This window comes from Zonotrichia albicollis, chromosome 2, assembly GCF_047830755.1.
Source record: "Zonotrichia albicollis isolate bZonAlb1 chromosome 2, bZonAlb1.hap1, whole genome shotgun sequence".
NCBI lineage: Eukaryota > Metazoa > Chordata > Aves > Passeriformes > Passerellidae > Zonotrichia > Zonotrichia albicollis.
Genome location: NC_133820.1, coordinates 114749710 through 114769846, shown reverse-complemented (window position 1 = coordinate 114769846; position 20137 = coordinate 114749710). Strand labels below are relative to the sequence as shown.

Genomic DNA, 20137 nt, shown 5'->3' with positions numbered 1-20137 from the left:
AGCCAACTTCTCTACAAGTAGAGTGAGATTTCAGAGGGCAGCCATAGTATCTAGTGAAAACAGATATGCCAGAGCATGGGAAGATGATTTTCCCCAAATCACATGCCAAGTTAAGTCTCAACACCAAGAACAGTATGCAAATCTCACTGATGTGGTAAAACGTCTGCAAGTCCATGTGCGGCTTTTCTGCTTATTTGTCTCTACATCTCATTATTTTTCACATGCTGAATACTCAAGACTGAACTATGCCTCTCCCACACTTGGGAAGTGTTATATGGAACTGCTCGTTATTTTCACAGAGTGAATTACCACAGAGTGGAAAACATACCTTGGGATAGCCTTTGTTCATCTAAAATCATGTGTCTTTATGCTTGCAGTTACCATATTTCCCTTAGGGCTACCAGAAGTAGTACCATATTTCTCTTGTTTCTGAAAACTCTTTGTGGTTAAATAGGGCAAATCCTCCCTGTGTCTTACTACTTGTAAAGCTGTTTCTCCAAGTGCCCACTGTGCTGAAGCTGGGTTACAAGTCAGATCCCAAAAGAAAAAGCCACCAAGCATCCCCTATGGTGTTGGTGGCACATAAAGAGGGAAGCTCAAACAGGCAGGGAAAGAGAAGATGCTGTATTCCTCCTACCCCCTGCTTTGTATGTGTAATATTCCCATTTCTCAGGACACTTTTGGTGACTCCCTGTCCCATGCAGAGCCCACAATGTGGTTCCCACTGCACATCCCCTTTTCTCTGCTTCCTAGGGAGTCAAGATTTATACATGACAACCACAATATGTCTGTGTGTATGTCTATGTCTGTGTGTTGATCCCAGAGTTTCTGTCTTGGCCCACAGCCATCGAGCCAAGGTTTGTCAAAAAGCTGGGGAAAGCAAATTCCTGCAAGTTCTTACAAGTTTTGTGAAAACAGGCAGGAAGGCATTTCTATAATTATCTTTGTGAAAGGCGAGGCTGGCATGTGCAATCCCAGAGAGAGGGGAGCATCCCAGCAAATTACTCAGCCATGGGAAAAGTATCACAGTCAACCACTGGACACAAATTTATAGGCAAGTAGGCATGTTCAACCCCAGTGCTCACAAAACTACTCATCTGGCTAGATGGGTAGGCACTGCAAAACATAGTAATTTGAATGATTTATTTCATTCTTTCTTCTGAATCTTTCCCAGCATTTCATCAGGAGGGAGCAAACTGGTGGGTGACACACATTTGCTAGCACAGCAAGGATCTTTATAAAAGCAGATTTTGTATTTTCCAAATTAAACAGAAAAAAAAACCAATGACAGGGTGTGGCAAGGGATCCTGTTTGTTTCTAAGCCTACTTTCAAACATTTTGCATGAATTTACATTCAATTACAGAACAGCATCCATTCTGAAATAAGCACCAGGGTAGAGCCAATGCATGGGTCTTGGTGTCTGTATTTCAGAGCACAGATGTCTATTATGAGTGTTTTCATCACACATCCCTGGTCAGCACTGGCTGTGACTGCTTAAGTAAGAGGAAAAAGGGGAAGACTGAGTCCATCACCACCTTACTCAAGCCATGTCCCTTTAGATGCCCATAGACAGTTCAGCTGCACAAACCAGCCTGGCAAAGGCCCTTCACTCAGGCTGTTTACTGCTCACCCTGCTGGTGATGATCCAGGGCAGCCTCAGAGCAAAAGCAAGCCACTCACCTGGGAGATCTGCAGGCAACTGGAGGAAGCAGGCTGTGAAAATCCAGCCAGCAAAAACCACAGCAGGAAAACAGTGCTTGTACAAACCTTATCAAGCCACATAATACTTCCCTGCCGGTGTAATAATGAAGGGGAAACTATTTCCCACCACAGTTTACTATGTGAGGATGTAGCCTCAGTGTAAAAGGATGTGTGAATTTCCAGGCTAAAACAGTTGTGCCAGACCAGATTCTTAAGGACTTCAGATCTGGGCAGGCACATATCACACACATTGCCCACAGCAGTAGCAGTGCTAACAGCACAGAATGGAGAATAGGAGACTCAGACATGGACTGCACTGCCCAGAGGGTCTCACCAGTGAGTGAGAACTGAGTTTTGACACATCTGAACTTTTATCGTCCCAGAAACTAAACACAGTGTGGCAGGAGAGCTGTGGACTCCCTACAGTTCTGTTCACCTACCCCAATTGCATCAAATCTTGCTACTTAATACCACCATCTTCTCTCCACCCCACAGATATCTTCCTTTCTTCCCCCCATGAAACTCTGAATGTTATTTTTCAGAAGTTGAAATTACCAACAGTGACAGAATCCTTACAACTATGTTTTAAAAATTATTTTTATAAAGCTTTATGATTGCACTAAATGTATCTCTACTCCAACCCTCTCTGCTCAATCCCTATCCATAGATCCTTTAATGGGATTTATTCCATTTGTTTTCTAGTGATGACATGACAGACCTTCAACCTGGTCTTGTGCAATCAGCAAAGGAGAGGTCAGTGAATTGGCAATAACAAAGTATTTGAGAGCCAGCAACAGGGAGGGGGAGTTCAGATATTCAACAATAATGTGCTAGCACAATTGCATCCTTCCCTCTATGAAGACTCCAGCGTAAGCAAAAGCTTCAGGAGCAGATTCTTCATAATTTCCTAGATTGTTTTGATGTGGTTACTTAAGAACAGTTTGATTTGCTTGCCTTCATCTGTGGCTGGGATCTACAACAGAGACAAAGGTCTGGCACCTGAGGTCTAGAGAAGGGACCAAAGTACAACAGGTCCTGCACATCTGTGAAACTTGTAATTGGCAATCAGGCAAGGATCTGAGTTTAATCTTTTGTCCCTGTTTTTCTGTGGCTTTCACATTCCTCAAGTCAACAGCCACTTCTCCTTTCAGGAATTTGGGATGAACATGCATTGCCAGCTCTCACAGATGAGCTCAGCTGGTCAGAGCATGGTGCTGAGAACAGGTTGTGAGTTCAATTCCCATAGGGGCCATTCCCATAAGGGTTGGACTCGATGATCCTTGTGGGTGCCTTCCAACTCAGAGCATTCTGTGATGCAGGAATTCAGGCATGTCTGCCACCATCAACAGGGGCACAGTGCCTCTTCCACAGCATGCAGGGAAAAACCATATCAGCAAAATTGCTCTGCCAGGGCTGGGTCATACTATCAGTGAACATGGCTACAGGGAACCCCTGAGCAAGTCAGATCCCTGATGTGAGAAAAAGTGGGCCAGAAAGACATGCATGGGAGGCAAGGGAATGGGAGAACACTTCTCCCCAGTAATATGAGATTTTGAAAAGGCTGATGTTTGACATTAGAGAAATGCAAGGCTGAAACATCTCTTTCTAAAAAAATCCTCCATGCACGGACTCCTGCATAGCAACATGAAACTCCTGAGTAGGAAGTTCAACAAAACACAAACTTTCTCAGCACAGGAGAGCCCTGTTAGCTCACCAGTACGTGGGAATCTACATGAAAGAAAAAAGCAGCCAAGTACTTTTAAAGCATCAGTTTAACTCCAGACCAGCTCTCCCTCCTCAATAAGGCTTCAGTGTAGCAGCTCCTGTTAGTGAGGGACTGGAAGTGGTGATATTTCAGGCCTATTCTTCAGCAGTGCTCTAAAACCCCTGGCTCTGAAGCCAGCCTGCCACTCAGGCACCTTGCTCTGTTTGCACACAAACCCAAGTCGAGTAACCTGAGGAGACATTAGCAACTCAACACTCACCACAGTTTCATGCTGTGGTCTGACCAAGTGGCACAGGCTCTTAACCACAGCATGCTGTGCATGCTAATCCCTCCTTGATACTTCATGTCAGCTCCCACTGTGAATCAGCACAGAGAGCAATTGGATTTTTGCAAGTTGCACTTGCACTTTTTGGACTGAGAGAGATTGTCATTCCTACCTACATTACACAATGATCCTGACTGCAGTCCATCAACATCCTCCAAATGGTGCCCTGGCAGAGCTAATGTAAAGCTAGGGGTGTCCCAGCTGAGACTGCCTGAGCAGCTCAGCCATTCCCTTCAGGGGAAAACACCAAAGGAGCTGATGTCATTTACACTTTACCTGACTGTGTCGAGCAAACTTGCTGGCAGCCAACCACAACACAGCAGTGACAATATAAAAGAAGTGTTCAGGACAGGCTTTTCATTACCACAGTCAGTCCAAACACAGCATTGCTGCCTCCACCTTATCCCCTTGTGCAGGACCTAAAAAAGCCAAAGCAAGAGCTACATGTGGAGGATGAAAACATTCCACTGGGAACTGGAATATGCTGAACACCACACAAGTACATGAAGTTGGATATTTTCTGTATCCAGAAGTGGTTTTTCATGACATTAGACTTCCTAATTTTTACACTTCTTCTTTGAAGTTCAGGTCCAGAGCGGGGTGAGCAGTATGGCACAGAAAGTTGCACAGCCAATATGGCACAGGTAACAATTCCTTTGACTTTGCCCATCCAGAAAGGCCAGATACTTTGAGAGGTACCAAGAGCATTTACAGCTGCCTGATTGGAGGAAGCTGTGGATACAAATCTGTTCCAAGCAAGGCTGCTCCTCACTCATCTAGACTGGGAGCAGGTCTTTCAAACACTCCATAAAGAGCAAAGCCTTTGAAGGCATGACTGTTCTTAATGGATGTGCCAAGAAACCAAGAGCTCTGCTGTAATGGAGGGAATCACTTATCTGCAGACAAGATACTGTGCAGGATCACTTCTAAAACAAAGCCAGTTACTTCCTTCCAATTGCTATCTGAAATCTGCCAACAGCCATATGAAGAGTATTCAAGAGAAAAAATAGGGGAGCACAAACATGGGGATTAGCTGAAAACAGACTGTCTTTTTTTAATTACCATTAGTATTTTTAATTGCAAATGGAATCAGACTACATTCTCCTAGCGATAATGTAATTTAAGCAGTCAGTTTTTCAGCATTGTGTCAAATCAATATTCTGTAAAATGTTAACTTCCATGCCAAGTTCTTCCCCCTATCCCATCCCTAATATACTTGTTCCAAAAAACCCACTGTATTTAATCCCAAAGATTATAAAGCAGATAAAAAAAGCTATTGCAGTCAACTCTAGAGAATTACTTGCCCAGTTTTCTCTTGAAATCTCTATGGAAACTCCTGCTGGTATAATATTTAAGACTTTAGTCCCTAAGGCAACGTTTTCCATATGACCTCAGGTCTAAAGCTACCTATGTTGCGTCAAAACTGCTCAGACATGTTGATGCTGGCATCTGCTCAAGTTCTTTTAAAATACATTTAAGATGTGCAATAAATAGAGAACAATGAAGTCACCACATGAGAAAAAATTTCAAAAGTTACCGATCAGAAAAGCAGATCTTGCACAGAAACATGAGCAATCATTTCAAAGAGTGGCTGAGTGCCCTCCTCCCTCAGAGCTTGCTCAGCCATTACGCTCTTCAAAGTACTGCCTGTCACCCTTCAGCTCTGTCAATGTGCTATAGATCAAGGATGGAGATACAGGTTAATATAGATCCCAAGAGAGGTGAATATGTTTGAAATTCCATCTGATCCTCATCAAAGGAAAAAATTCTTCACCCTTACTTCAGAGTGCAAGAAGTTACCAAACACCCCTGAGGACGATGGCTGCCCTTCTGAAATAAGGCCTTCCCCCCACAGCAACACCACCAGCTCCAGGTGGACTATATGGGTTCTCCATGGGATCTTCACCTTTCAATAGTGGCTCAGAACCAAGAATGTTACTATTGAAGAACAAGGGCGGAAGGGCTGAATCCCAAGATAAGCAGCAGAGCTGACCTCATCTGCTGTTCCCTAGGGCATTCCACTTAGGATCGCATGAAATTCCTGAAACAGCATATGAAAAACAGACATTGAGGTTTTACTATTCATAGGCAGGAAGTAAACAACATTTAGCAGGAATTAAAACTACTTATTCAGAGAAATTTAAAACACAAACCCCACATACAAATCATGCTGGGGTTAAAGCAGTACTTTAATCCAATGAGGGAGCACAGGAGGAACAGGCCACAAGAAAATCCACACTTGTAGTGCACACACACATACACCTGTGAATGCATCCAATGTTCTTCAAGAAACAGGGCCACTACATTAGAGTAGTAAGAATTAGGTTGGTTCAGATCCATTCCCAGAAAAGCCAGTAAAAGATAAACAGCAACAAAAACCTCCAAAACAAACAGCACATTTCAGTGAGCAGAAAATCAAGCTCCTTCTGGAAGTCCCCATCCTTCATGCATGCTCTGCTGAGAGAAACCTGTGTGAGCTGTCAAAACGCTGCAGCTTTTGTCCACTTTGAGATCTGTGCCATGCAGATGAGTCTCATCTGAGTTTCCTCCTTACTATGTGAAAGAAATCCACTCTATAAAGCATGCATTTAAATATTCTCTAATACTGAAGATTATCTTTCTAACATGCTGCAGACATTCAGGGGAAACTAACTGGGAAAGAAAAGGTTTGAGAAACAACAGCAGTACAGAAAAAAAGCAGAAGACACATATGATGGGCCCAGAATTTCAAACCTATCACTGCAGCAAGCCATGTTTTTTCATTCAAATCCTTTCACTTTTTTCCTGCTGTGATGACCTCGTAGACAAGTATCTCTAGGCCTTAACTCACAGGCACCTCAGCTGCCTGAGCAGCAGCATTAGGACCCACAGATGAAGGCATCTGCTGTTGTTCTCCATTCCCATAGCCTGCCACAAGCTCATGTGGACTGCACTGCAAACAATACAAGCCCTCTATTGGTCCCCTGACATCAAACTGGCCTTGAGATCAAGTTAAACTAGAACAACCATATCAGGAGAACATCACAGAGCAACTATTCCAAGGAAAAGGCTTTTGCTTGGGTTAAACAGATTTACAGTGATCTCCCCTAAATATTTCTCTCTCCCATACTCCCCATCCCAGTACCCTGCAATTTGTTGCAAGCAGTTGAGAACTACTGAATACACAGAACTCTGAGATCAACATTTTTGTGTTTTCTTCCCTTAGAGGGAAATTAACAACTAAGAAAGAAATAATTTTAGAAGTACAATACTCAGTGCTTATATAATGTCAGCAACTCGAAGAGGTGCATATACTTTTTAATGTACTTATCAATTACAATTCTAGAAAACTGGACAGGCCTTTACTCAGCCTTTCACAACAGATACTTGTTTTTGGAGAAAAAAAAAATTGTTTTTTCCAGTACCAGAGAAATCATACCACTCAGGACCTTAGAAAGATGAAGAAAAACAGCCTTTGGTCAATTGCATCTAATGCAGCCAAAGTGTCACACCCAGCTAATAAAAAATAATTCTTTTGATGCAGCCAAGCTGTACCACACTGATATCTGGGTATTATCCTGGTGCTGGAAACACCTAATTAATAAAAAATCTGGAATTCTATTCAAAAGCTGATAGGACACATGAATCTCAAGTGATAGGTACACCATAGACAGCACAGAGAGCATCTTGGTTTTGAGTCCACACATTAAAAACCATAAACATTTGCAGTGGGTTCTGCAAGAGAACAAACAGGGCATCCCATGGCCAACTTGCTGCTCTGGCCCCCTGGCTTTGTAATTCTACATAGAACTGAAATAAACCCAGCTCAAAGCACCATTGTGAAAACTCAAGGTACTCAAAAGTTGCTCCAGTTACATGTTCTCATGTCCTAAGAGACAGGCAGAGAACACAACAAAAATATTAGGAATTGGGTTTTAGGAACTGTGATCTCATAGATGAGAACAGAACTATTTCAAATGAAGTCAATGAAATTATACCCACAGACATGAGATCACAACGTGGCACTCAAAAAATACCTTCAATCATAAAATCCCCAGATGCAATGCCTGTGGCCAACATTTATATTAGCCACATGTGCATTATCCTGAAAGAAGGTTTTAATTATTTTTATAGTGAGATAATGGTCCCTTGATGATCCTAAAGTCTAGTAGCATGTAGCAATTAAATTTCATTCTTGAGAAGACATTAGCAAACACATCTGCTACTTTGAATCTATACAAAAATTAGCAATTTTTCCATTTCTTCACAATAATAGTGACTTTTCCACAATACCATAAAAGCTACTGACAAACTACATACAAAAATTTGAGGAGAAAGCAGGGGAAAATCTTCTCTGGGGCCAAGTACAAACTGGAAGTTTTACACTTTGCCAGTTGCAAGAAAAATGGGAAAGAAAACACTTCATTCTGTAATAAAGTATCAGCTAACACACTCAGCAGAAGGAAACACATTCATCACCAGCCAGATCTGACTTTCATTCAGTGTACTAAAAATACATCTAGAGAGGTTTGCTAATATGGTTGACCTCAAAATTTGGAACTTCCTTCCTTCCAGATGCAAAATAGCTCAAAATTACACATTTTCAGGTATGCATCCAAGGGCCCCTCCACTGTCTATTCCCCACAGAAGTTAATTACCAAGCACTACTGAACACACCAGTGCTTGGAACTAAGGAAACACTGTTATCCCCATGTATGGATCGAATACTGAGCAACTAGTCTCTTCTGTGTTTTATAGGATACACTTTACAGAGAATATGCTTTTTCCCTACCATAGTTTAGAGTTGCAGTTGTTTGACTTACCAAATAAAAAAGATTAGCCAGCCTATTAGGACAAATTCCTGTGATGAGCTGATTTTACACAGCCAATGATGTACTGATCTTGTACTGTCAGGGATAAAAAGTGCCAGCAGGATTCTCCATGCACAGGGACACTAAGGGATAGAACTCCAGCAGCTTTCCTTGTTGGGTGACCCTTAACATTATTCCAACATAATGTGCTTACAACATTCCCAAGTACCCATGGATAATAATCTGGAAGATTATTCTCTGTTTTGTAGTTTTACCTCCAAATAATTTACAGGTTTGGATTTTTTAATAACTTCAGGGTAGATAGTGAGTGGTTCAACACTCCCCTCAGTGTTTGGCTATGTTGTACAGTCCAGTAAAAGGATCTGCTCTAAAGTGGGCACATTTTTAAATTAGAAGGAAATTAACAGGATCTTACCCTTGATTGTCTAAAGAATTCCTTCAGCTGTTTTGATATATGTGGGGGTCTATACAAAACCATTTGGAAGCAGCAGTTTCATCCCAAACCAGAAATGAGACTTCTTTTATTGGCATGGTGGTGAGGAATGTGGAGTTACAAATCATGCAGTCATTAGGAATAGCAGACATCTCAAAGACAAAATCTAAATAAATGGACTAAGCTTTTCTATAGCCACTGGCAAAGAAAGTGAGTACAATTATGTAGGAACAAAGCAACAGTACAGCTATTACTCAGTGCATAAGCCCTGAGCAACTCAGTTTCCTTATGCAATGTTTAATTCAGAGGAGTAAGACAGTCCCTCCATCTGAAAACTTTAATCCAAAGCAAATTAAAATCCTAGGGAAATGTAGCAAGCAGTTTAAAACACATTCTAAATAAAAACACAGAAAATTTGATGTCTGTCTTAAAAGAGACAAGGATGTATAGTTCAGTGGGTTTTGTTTAACTGCTTAGTTTTGAGGTCAAGACTCATTTGAATATTTATTTCATTCTAACTACAGATGAGGAAAAATATACTCACTCAGTCTATAACATTCTTGTGTATAGCAAATATTTACTTGTAACAGGGCTGCTTCACTCTACTTTTAACTTGCCCTTGAACTCCATCTTCTTAAGACACCTTTGCAGTAAAAAAAGATGGTGAAGTTTGCAGACTGACTACACATTACAAGGAAAGAGGAGCTCTTCACAGCTGGCTCACAGTAACACCCTCTGATCTCTTTTTGGCAACTGCTGTAGGGATCCACCACCTCTGTAAGTCATGAAGAAGCAAGAGGTATGGGGAAAAAGCCTACAGGTTAACGTGGTGGGTTTTTTCATCTTTCCTTCAGAGGTGACAAAGAGACACAGCTCATTATGTCTAAGACAGTACACAGCTTGTCACATAAAACCAATAAACTGCCTTCCTAAGGAAGTAGCACTAACCTAAATAAATTGTAGGCATCACAATGTCAGGACTTTTAGGACATGCAGACAGACTACTGCATTCAGAGTCAGGTAGGCCAATATCTCATTTAAGTTTCTAAAACTCAAATTATGTGGTATATCACAAACCTTTTTCTACTAAAACATCTTAGTTGGTTCATCCAGTTAAAAGGCTGCAGGATGAAACTGTGATATTGTGAAGGAAGTAAATTGCCATCCATTTTGTGTAGGAAGGATGATGAAGACATGGGAGGAGCACCCACAAAAGCAGTGAAGGAAGGTCCACCGTATATAATTGTACTGCTCTGCATTGCTGTGTAATCTAGTATAAAACTGGTTCTTGATTACTCCTTAGTCTCTCATCCTGCATCTGGCAACTCTTCCCATCCTTTGTGAATGATCCTGATCGCTCACAGCTCTCTCACACCTCAACCTTATTAGCTCAGATAGCCTACTGGGAGTCTTTATGGTGCCTTTGACTTAAATAGGAATTTTTCTGTTGGTGCAAAGAAATTCTGACCAAAGTCTTCAAATAGTGCCAATACATATGCTTATGGCTAAATACAACAATTGTGAAAAATGAGGCAATACAGCAGTTAGATCCATTACGTGTTCTTGCAGTGACTAATAATTTCTTTTGTGTTTCAGAAGACTTTTAATAGTCAACTGAAGCATGGGAAAATATTTAATGTGATTTTCCAAAGTACCGTATTTCTGAAGCTCTGCCAGTCATGTAGTAGACTGAAGTATTATGAAGTATTCTCACACGTAACCACAGGGACTCTATGACACAGGTCATTTAAAGTCTTGTGAGATTCATTTACAATTCTAGGTAAAGCACATTTCTGAAGTAATTCACTGGCAACTCTCTGAAGTTGTGTTTCAAAAAAAGAGAGTGCAAATCTCACAGCCTCTAGCCCTGGCAATTCACATCCTATAAAATATTCAGAATTTTTATCTTTCGCAGAATAGCTGGAATCCCATGCTCTTGCAAGACAATTTTTATATTTCTTTTTCCTTAAACAATAAAAATAACAAGAGTTGTTAGCAGGTTGGAAGAGGGTCAACAAAACTAGTGTCATAGGCTTTTTATTTCCTTTCTTTCAAACTCCATGGGGAGTCTAATGATCAAAACTTAGCAAAGTGCGTAAGTATGTTGTGTAACAGGATTGTTAGATCTCTTGGCTTCAAACTATAAAACTATAAACCAAAATTCCTATTATGGATATTTCTTGATGTTTGGTCGTCTATTATGCATTCCCAATACGGATAGTAATTTTCATCCTCTTGCCATTAAGATTTCTGATTAAAAAGCATTGCTGCAATACTTCCATGAAATTACTGTAATTTGGGAATTTTTCTTTTGAAAAGAATGTAACAGAATAATTAACGTGTCTATCAATTCCATTCTCTTAGTTAATGCCGAAAGTGGATGGGAAGAATTATAACCACTTGCTTGCTTTGGCTATCCCATTGACAAAATGTCATAGAATCAGGGAATCATTTAGCTTGGAAACAGCCTTTGTGTTGGACCCGCTTGGAGCATTTCCACAGTGGCAGAAGCTCCATCTACTTTTGCCCACAGAGACCTGTTCAAATGGACAGTACAGACTCACAACAAACATCTGAAATAAAGCTGGGTCTTCCTAGAAACATCTGAACTAACATTTCACTGCTGATCTACAAGAAAAGGGAAAGCAGACAAATTTGAAGCATATTTTGTACTTATGCTTAAGCAATTCCTGGTTGGAGCTTAAAAAGCTGGTTTTGATCAATGAAGTTCTCTGTTTCTCTGTGCTACATTAAGGAATGCCTCGCCTTTCTTTGATGAGATGGCCTGAGCCTTGCCCCCAGCAGAGCCAATCTTTCCAAAGCTTTCCTTATTAAAACGCTTCATCTGTTTGGAGGGGTTCTCTGTACAGTAACCCACTGCTGTGGGTTGCAAGCAGTGAGCAGCAGGTTTGAGCTTCACCAGTGTGACTAAGAAAGGAATCCAGCCTGAGTGCCATAAACACCATGAGCCAAATCTCAGTCACATGGAATTCAATGGCACACTTCCTACTGATTTTGTGGAACTCAAAACTCACTTTCTAATCACAGACATTTATCTGTTAAAAAACACAGAAAGAATCTGACATTAGACTTGCTTAATATATGTACTAATGTAAAGCTTTTTGCTACATTTTCATAAGCACCTAATGTTGAAACTTTTCTTCCAAAATTGAAATTTCCTTAGGTATTTGTTACACAGCATTCTACCTTCCCACTCTCTTGGTATTTTAGCATCATAAAACAACACACCACATATAAATACACACCACATCAGATATAGCAGACTTCTCTCAAAGAAAGAGAATTCAGAAATTCAGTGGTCAGTTGAGTAGTTTTTCCTCTAACTAGCTACGTCAGTCTCCCAATAAATGTAAAGTAGCATTTTAGATCTTCATGTATTACTGGAACGTTATTTCTTAACTCTTCAGAGAAAATACAAATACTTAACAAGCTTTTAAAAAAAAAAAAAAAAACAGACTCAAATGCCCCTGAAATCAAAATGACCAAAACAAGAAACTCAATCAGGAAATTAAGTAAGTTCCTAAATTTCTGCACATGGCTGGACTTGCCTCAAGAGGCCTTACATGCATCTGCAAAATATAAATGAAAGTTAGTTAGATAATCTTGTAATCATAACTGTAGATTTTATTGCATATTTTGAATAGTTATTTGCTTCCAAAATATGCTAATATTTAATTTAGCTGTTTCATTCAGAGTTTCTTTTTCCAGAAGAAAACAGAATTCCTTGATTTTGATTATTGGCCCTGAAAACTGGGGTAATTTATTTCAAAGTCAGTCAAGCTGTGTCTGTCTTGTGGAGAGACAACTAACATCAACTGCACTCTACAAACAAACCAGCTGACTGCTACTGGGTTTATAATTTCTCATTTTTTAACACACTGAAGGCAAAACACTTCAGGTGGATTATTAAAAAAAGCAAAAGTCAACTTGCCCTAATCCGATGCATTGCATGATGTAATTTTGGTATTAGTCAGTGGTAACTGAAGTGCAGAAGTGCTTCAGGTAATTTTTTAATCATGCAGGCAAACTGGGAAAAGATGACCAGAAAAGACTAAAACATAAATCAAGCTAACCCTGTATAAAATTAAGATAAAGCACATACATGCCATATTATCCTTTGAAAAAACCCAAGCGGCCAGATTCCTGTAAGAAGCAGTGCAGGTTTTAAGGAGCAATGGGCACAGTCATTAGATGAGTCCTTACCCTGCACTTGCACAACGCTTTGATGCACCAGAAGGTGTTGGGAATAGCTGTGGTTTTGCTCGTCCAAGACCCACACAATAATCAGAGTTAAATGAGAGCTGATTAACATGACAAGGAGTTAACCCTTTAAATAAGATGTTGTAGGGCTCCTCCTCAAGGGGTTTCTTGATTGCTATAAAAACAAGGTTCTAAAACCAGCTTCCATTGCTAGAATAAAAACAAATGCTGCTTCAGTTACCAAATGTAATGATTTCAGTATCAATGCAAAAATAGGCTTCAAAATAACACTTTTCCAGAGGTCATGGCTCACAGATTCCAGGCAATCCATCATCAAAACCCTTCTAAAGCAGGAGCCAAATTTAACTTCAGCACCTGATAGGATGGTATTAAACAGACAGACTGGCACTAAAGGATTCTTACATAGGAGCTTACACAAAGCCCTCAAAAACATGTGTTATCATAAAACATACTTAGGCAGCTCATGTGACCTCAGCAAGCAAGCATGGGTGAGTTCACCTCATATGGCACTAAAATCAATGCTGCAGATTTACTGCTTCCTTCTCCTAAACTAATGATGAAAGCCATTCTTCTTCCATATTACCTCTTCCACTGAGCTCTTCAGGCTGTTGTGTTCTGCTAAAGACATAAAACTTCATAAAAGTTGGCCATTTATTTGTACTAAAATATAGAAACTGATCCATCTTCTGCAGCTGCTAGCTTGTTCAAACCCCAATTTAGATTGTATCTGCCTCATCAGATTTCCCCTTTGGTGATACCTCAGTAATTAGTTTTATTTTCTCCACACAAGCCTGTTTTTAACATCTTTTTCCTAATTGAACTGCCACAAGTTTTTCAAATGGAGGAAAAGTCAAGCTAGAAACTTGTTTTGGGGCAAGGGAACTGCTTTAATTTTAACTTTTAAAAATGCATTATATATATCATATATGGGTCATCCGAATGAGCAAGACTTTAAAATTTAGAGGAAAGTAACTGTGATTAACAGATGGTTTTACAAGAGCAGTGGTGAACAAAACCTAGCCACTAGGCAAATTCTAACAAGCCAAACTGACCAATGTAAAGGAAAGAGGTGATGGCATCCAGCTGCTAAATAAGCACCACTTTTTAAAAGTTTTTTTTTAAATCAATCTTTGGAATTTATTGCCAGATTTTATTTGCATATTTTCCACTGAATTTTATGATAATGTCCATCAAGAGATGAAAGCTGTCATGTTGTGTTACTGTTCCTCTTATCCAAGTATTTTGGACACTGATCACAGCATTATGAGGAATGATAACCAAAACTCTAAGTCACAGGGGCATGTAAAGGTTATTAAAGGCCTTTCTGTCCCAGGAGAGTGAAAAGGCTTCAAGGAAGCACAACTGGATGTCACTGCTTGTCAATGCTCAAAAAAGTCAGTTTGGCCATATAATTTTCTTCACAGTCTATCCATACCGCTAGCTCAATCTCTTCCTGCTCCGTACAAAGTCTAAAAACACAGATGGTTACCAATCTCCAAAAAATTTCAGTTTGCATGTTCCTCATCTACTTGATTTTAGGTGGCTCTCAGTAGGGGAATAAGTGGAATAGGCCTGATCTGACAGTGCTGTCAGAAGAACTGAGGCTGCACAGCCCCAGGCTCCCAGGTGCTACCAGCAGCAAGGCTGAAAATGTGTTCTCAGTAGAGAACACACAGCCCCTCCTCAGCTGAACAGGAAGGGGTCTCCTAGTCAGAATATGTCTGTTTTATATGTATACAAGTGTTCTCATTATGCATGTGTGTGCATATTGATGCCCACATATTTATTTATTATATGTCCACACACATAAGCAACACAGATTCCTTCAGCTGCTGGGCTCCCAGAGTCTGCCCAGTAGCCACTCCTGGATCCCAGAGCTCCCAGTTGCTGGCACCTGGACAAACAAGCCCACTCCAGCTGCTGGCACAGACTGTTACACATATATCCAAATATCTCCAAAAAGTTCTCATTGACTCATCTTGATGGGTTTCAGATCTGGACTCTGGGACTGTGACTCGCCTCAGACCGTCCTGGAAAGGACTCAAGACCTGGTGTCCCTTCCTTTGTATTTTCAGTTAGTTTTCTGCCTGTCATTGTGTCCCTGTGCTCCTCTGGGCCTGCTGAGGTGGCACTTTGCTGGGCTGATGGCTCCAGTGCTGGCCTGGCAGGAGTCCAGGGCAGGGTACCAGTTGGGATCCTCTGTCTGCCTTTGTCTGTGCTCACAAAATGTAGCAGATTGTCCCATACTAGAGTGACCTGGCAATTGAAATGCCCTGCCCCACCTCCAGATTTCTTTTCCTTTTCAATTAATTTATTTTTGTGTAATTGGTGAACATCTGCTCTTCCTGCTGAGCATTTGGTATAATTTAGAGGAAGAATGAAAGGCATCCGTCCTGGAAGCACAAACAGAGGCACTTCATTTCAGACAAAACAATCCTCACAGAGAACATGAAAATAAACTCCAAACAAATGCAAAGGTGAATTTTCCAAATGGCAACCCCCCTCACTTTAGGAGATGCATTGAGCATTTGTGATTTTTAAAAACTACTATTTTACTATCAGGCAAAGAACTCCATAAAGCTCATTCAGCATTCACCCTAACTGTGGGTACCTTCAGGCTGGTCCCACCCAGAGCTCCCAAGCTGGCTTTGCCACACAGGATGCTTTCAGCTGGTGCAGCACATCCCCTTGGGAGGAGAGGAGTGGTGGCCAGCACAGCACACAGGCTGCCCTGGCCCACGCAGGCAGAGCTGGGCTGGCTGACCACGGCCCTGCCAAGAGGTATTTCAGCTTTGTGACCAAGCACTGCAGGCAGCACTGCACTTGTGGGGAGTTGCTAAGTATTTCAACCAATTCTTTCCAAGCATGGGGAAAATTACTGCTGCTTATGTAATCGGTCTTTTGCCAAATGGGAATCTGGGAGCTCAGCTGAGCTGACATTACCATTTAAGTTAAGGAGCCAAAACATTTTTCACTCTGATGCTCTTTTGGTTTGCACCATTGACTACAGATTCTGCTAAAAAGTTACATCACAGTCCTAAATGTCAACTACAGCATTAGGATCAAGCAAGGTGCTTTGTTTGAGGTACAGTTTGGAAGGCAAATTTTGGGAATACAGGGACATCAGGTTGTACATAACAAAAGCAGCAGCAGCAGCACTGAAGTGGGTAACCCCCACTGTGTGGCACTTGGTTATCCCATGTGACAGTGGCTCCCAGACACACCCCAAATGTCTTCAGACAACCTTCCCACCTTGTTTCTTAAACTGGAAACTTATTTAACCTCTTAATTGTCAGCACATAATTGCATTGATTTACATTCACAGTCTGTTTGTAACTTATCCCTTGAAGAAGCTGAGTTCACAGTTTTTATACCACTTAATATAAATATGTGTCATGGAAAGAAGATGTATATGCCAAGAAAAGAAAACAGAGACAATTAAGAAGGATCTCTCTCAACCAAAACAGCATACTGATTAATTGAAAGCCTGTTTCATAATTTGTTAGGAAATGGCAGCAATGAGTATCAATTTCAAAATAATAAGCATAAAATAAATACAGAAAACCAACTGAAGGAAGTCTGTTATGGAAGTCTTTTACAGTAGTAATAAACCTCAAATCCTGGAAAACTTTAAATGGTTCAAGACCACATGCTCTTATCAGATATAAGAGCTGGCTTGTAAACTGCATATGAATTAAGAACAAAACAATAGTAATACTCTTTAGATTACATCTGTGATGAGAAATGGCTCATCCAAAAAGAGGATGCCAACCCACCTGCCACTCCTGTAACTTGAATTTGGGTCAATTCTTACTATCAGTCAAGTTTCTGCTAGCTTGAATGAGAGTTGCTCATGTTGATGCTCAGAAAACCAATGTCTCAAGTTTAGAAACTTAACTCTTGTATATGTACACAGGAAAAAAGGTCTCTTCTGTTTATCTCATGGAACCTTAACAGAAAACAAGCTATGAGGGCAAACTGGTACAGACAGGTGTGACAGAAATCACGAGCTCCCTCTCCTGTAAATACCTTTGGTTGGCAAAGCATGTCTTTGCCCTTATATCTACTAAGGGATGACTTCAGCAAGGTTAAGGAAACAGCTGAAAGGAGCAAAACTGTTTTTAATTCAAAAGCCCCTACACATGGTCCAACAAGAAGCAAATTCAACTAAACAGACAGGTGGGTGTTTTGTGTATCCCTCTTCCCTAATTAAATTTCAGATGCCTTGTGGGAAGGATATAGAAGTGGTGCCATCCTCAAACCAGCCTCTGACTGTGTCACTGCTGTAACTGAAAGGGTTGAATTTTTGTCATTCTCAAACCCAGCATCCTGTAATAGCAGAAAATGCTTTTACAATTTGCTTAATGCATTGCTAATAAACTTGATGAACAGGTCTACCACTCTCTCATGACTCAGCATCAGTCAAGTTTGTTTTGGTAGCTATGGGCTTCTTCCCTTTCACTATTTCCTCCAAAGCTGATCTGTATTATCAGCTATTTTAAAAAACAAACAAAAAATCCCTAAAGAAAACCCCCACAAAAGCAAACAAATAAACCAAAAAGGCAAAGCCAAAGATATGTAAAGACAAAACAGGTTTGCTTTACTTGATCTAGCTAACCACAACACAGCAACATGAAAATTCTGTCTTTCTTCAATACTATACTCCAGCTGAATGCCACGTGTAGGGGTAAGAGCAGGAGAGCCTTGTGACACTTGCAGGCCCCTCAGTGCAGTTTTCTGTGTGATAAACAGCCCCATGGCAGCCAGTAAAGCTGATGCTCAGAGAGCCAACGACAGGTGTCATCAAAGTAACAGGAACGCACAGCAGGGAAAAACCGCGGCTCAACGCCAGGGTCAGTGCCTCGGGCTTGACTCATTTCTGGTTATGCCAACACACTTCAGATTGTCACATTTACTTTGAAAACCCTACAGACTCCCTAAAATTATTTCTGTAATAGCAATAAGCTGGAGTACAGCGAGATTTGATTCCAATCAGTGTGATGACAATCTCACTAAAAAAAGGAGAAAACATGAGGAAAACAAAGGAGAGATGGTTGATCTTGGCTATGGCTGCCACTGCTGTTGCTTTGCTGCACTTTATTTTAAGTAAAGCTGCATTTTTAAACACTGACAGTAAAATTTAGTAGCTATAACTTACCATTAATCTTGGTTAGATTCTCCATCACCTGAAGTCCTTAAATCAATTTTGGGTACCTCCCCAGAAGATAAGCTGTAGCTCAGCCAAGTTTATTGAGCTGTACAAAAAACTATTAGATTAGGCTCTCTGGTTTGTGTTTTTGTAAGATTGCAACCATGACATAATGTCTCTAACCTTAAGTATTCACTAGGCTATAGAATCCAAAATTCAAAGGCTGTAAGTGGGATCTGTTGACTCTAGTGCATCAAAGGTGGGCATGTAAAACATCACATGACAAACAAGAAAAAACAGTGCAGTAACTCCAACATTGGCAACTTTGGTGAAGTACGGAAAATTACTGCACACACTATTATGCTGCAAATACAGTGCTGAAAATAAAATTCACATCTTATAACAAGACAAACAACTACAGAACATATCTGTCTTACCAGTGCCATGGCAACTGTAAAATAAAACACACACACTGACCTGAAATAGTAGCAACTTCTTCCCGTTAAGAATATTGCTTATAAGGGAACAAGCAAGAGCTGACTGACCACATATCCATAAAAGCTGGGAATGTTTTCTGTTTCCAGAAAGTGTTTCAATGCCTTTACTATTTTTACCAAAATAAAAAGAAACCAAAACAACCAACCAAAAAAAAAAATTAAGAAAGAAAGAAAGAAAAAAGATAAAGTGGGTTTGTCCCTGATTTTACAGTCCCCAAGTACATGAAGCTAACAAACTGAACATATGCACACTTCAGGGACTTTCCATAATCCAAACCATCCAGTTTCCACTTGCCTCAGAATGTGCTGATAAAAACAAACTCCCTTAACCAGACCCTGATCCCACAGGCTGACCTAACCCTTACACACAAGCATCCCACTCTTTTGTCTCACCAAAGAGACAATGACCTGCTCACACAAGTAGGCTGACAAAGTAAAAAAGGAACAGCTGCATCTGCCCAGCCAGGGATTAACTGGCATTTCAGCCCTGTCTGTCCACTGAACAGCTTTCACTTTACTAAGATTCACCACTTTAATGCCATTCACTCCAGTGAATTTTTAAGAAATGCTATACACAATTGGATAGACCTGTAAGAAAGGTTCTACCAGGCTGATTGGAGACTCCTTCCTAAAGAAAATCTTGCGAAGGATGTTTCACAACTGTATATCAGATATTGTCCCTTATCACTGCTGGCAGATTTCAAAAGGGAGAGAAGTCCTGAAAACAGCAAACTCCTAAAAATCTGGTAAAAAATCAATGCAGAGAAAAGAGACTATAATCAGAGCGTGTCAGGAAAAAGCCCCCAAAGGTGAACTGTGCCATTGTCAGTCTTATTTGGTGGTACAGCACCAAAACAGCCTCTGAGTGGATGTGGCAGGCAATGGCTATTGCCCAGTGTAGTATTCAATAAGGAGAACAGTGTGGAGTTGAAGTATCCAAGCAGAAGAGGATACACATCTAGTCATTATCCTATTTTCAAGCCACAAAGAGTTTGCATTTGCTTGTTTAACCATAATATATTTTTTCTATTAGCAAATGACTATGTATGTATGTTCACAAGTTCTCCACATCTGAGCAAAAATTCAAAGTAGAACCTCCTGCCTAGAATCAAGTATCAATTACCATCTTCTACAATAAATCTAACTGTAACAGAAATAATCTTACATACTGCACTGGACATTTAAATATTGTCTAGCAAGCAAAAATAAGAGCGAATACATATGCTCACATATATCCCTTCATGTCTTTACT

At 40.5% G+C, this 20137-nt stretch overlaps 2 protein-coding genes across 4 annotated transcripts in view; one reads left to right on the top strand and one right to left on the bottom strand.

Moving 5' to 3' along the window:
- The window catches only part of CMSS1 (cms1 ribosomal small subunit homolog), a 222830-nt gene that overhangs the window by 47484 nt on the left and 155209 nt on the right, over positions 1-20137 (bottom strand). Inside the window, exon 1 of one of the 3 annotated variants that reach the window (XM_074536095.1) lies at positions 18398-18437. The exons of the other annotated variants lie outside the window; for them this stretch is intronic. Coding sequence (XP_074392196.1) covers positions 18398-18422 — 25 coding nt within the window. The 5' untranslated portion in view covers positions 18423-18437. Of the gene's footprint in view, positions 1-18397; positions 18438-20137 lie in introns of those variants that run through there. 3 annotated transcript variants of the gene reach the window in all.
- FILIP1L (filamin A interacting protein 1 like) overlaps positions 1-20137 on the top strand; it is a 188009-nt gene that overhangs the window by 14955 nt on the left and 152917 nt on the right. The window lies entirely within an intron of this gene.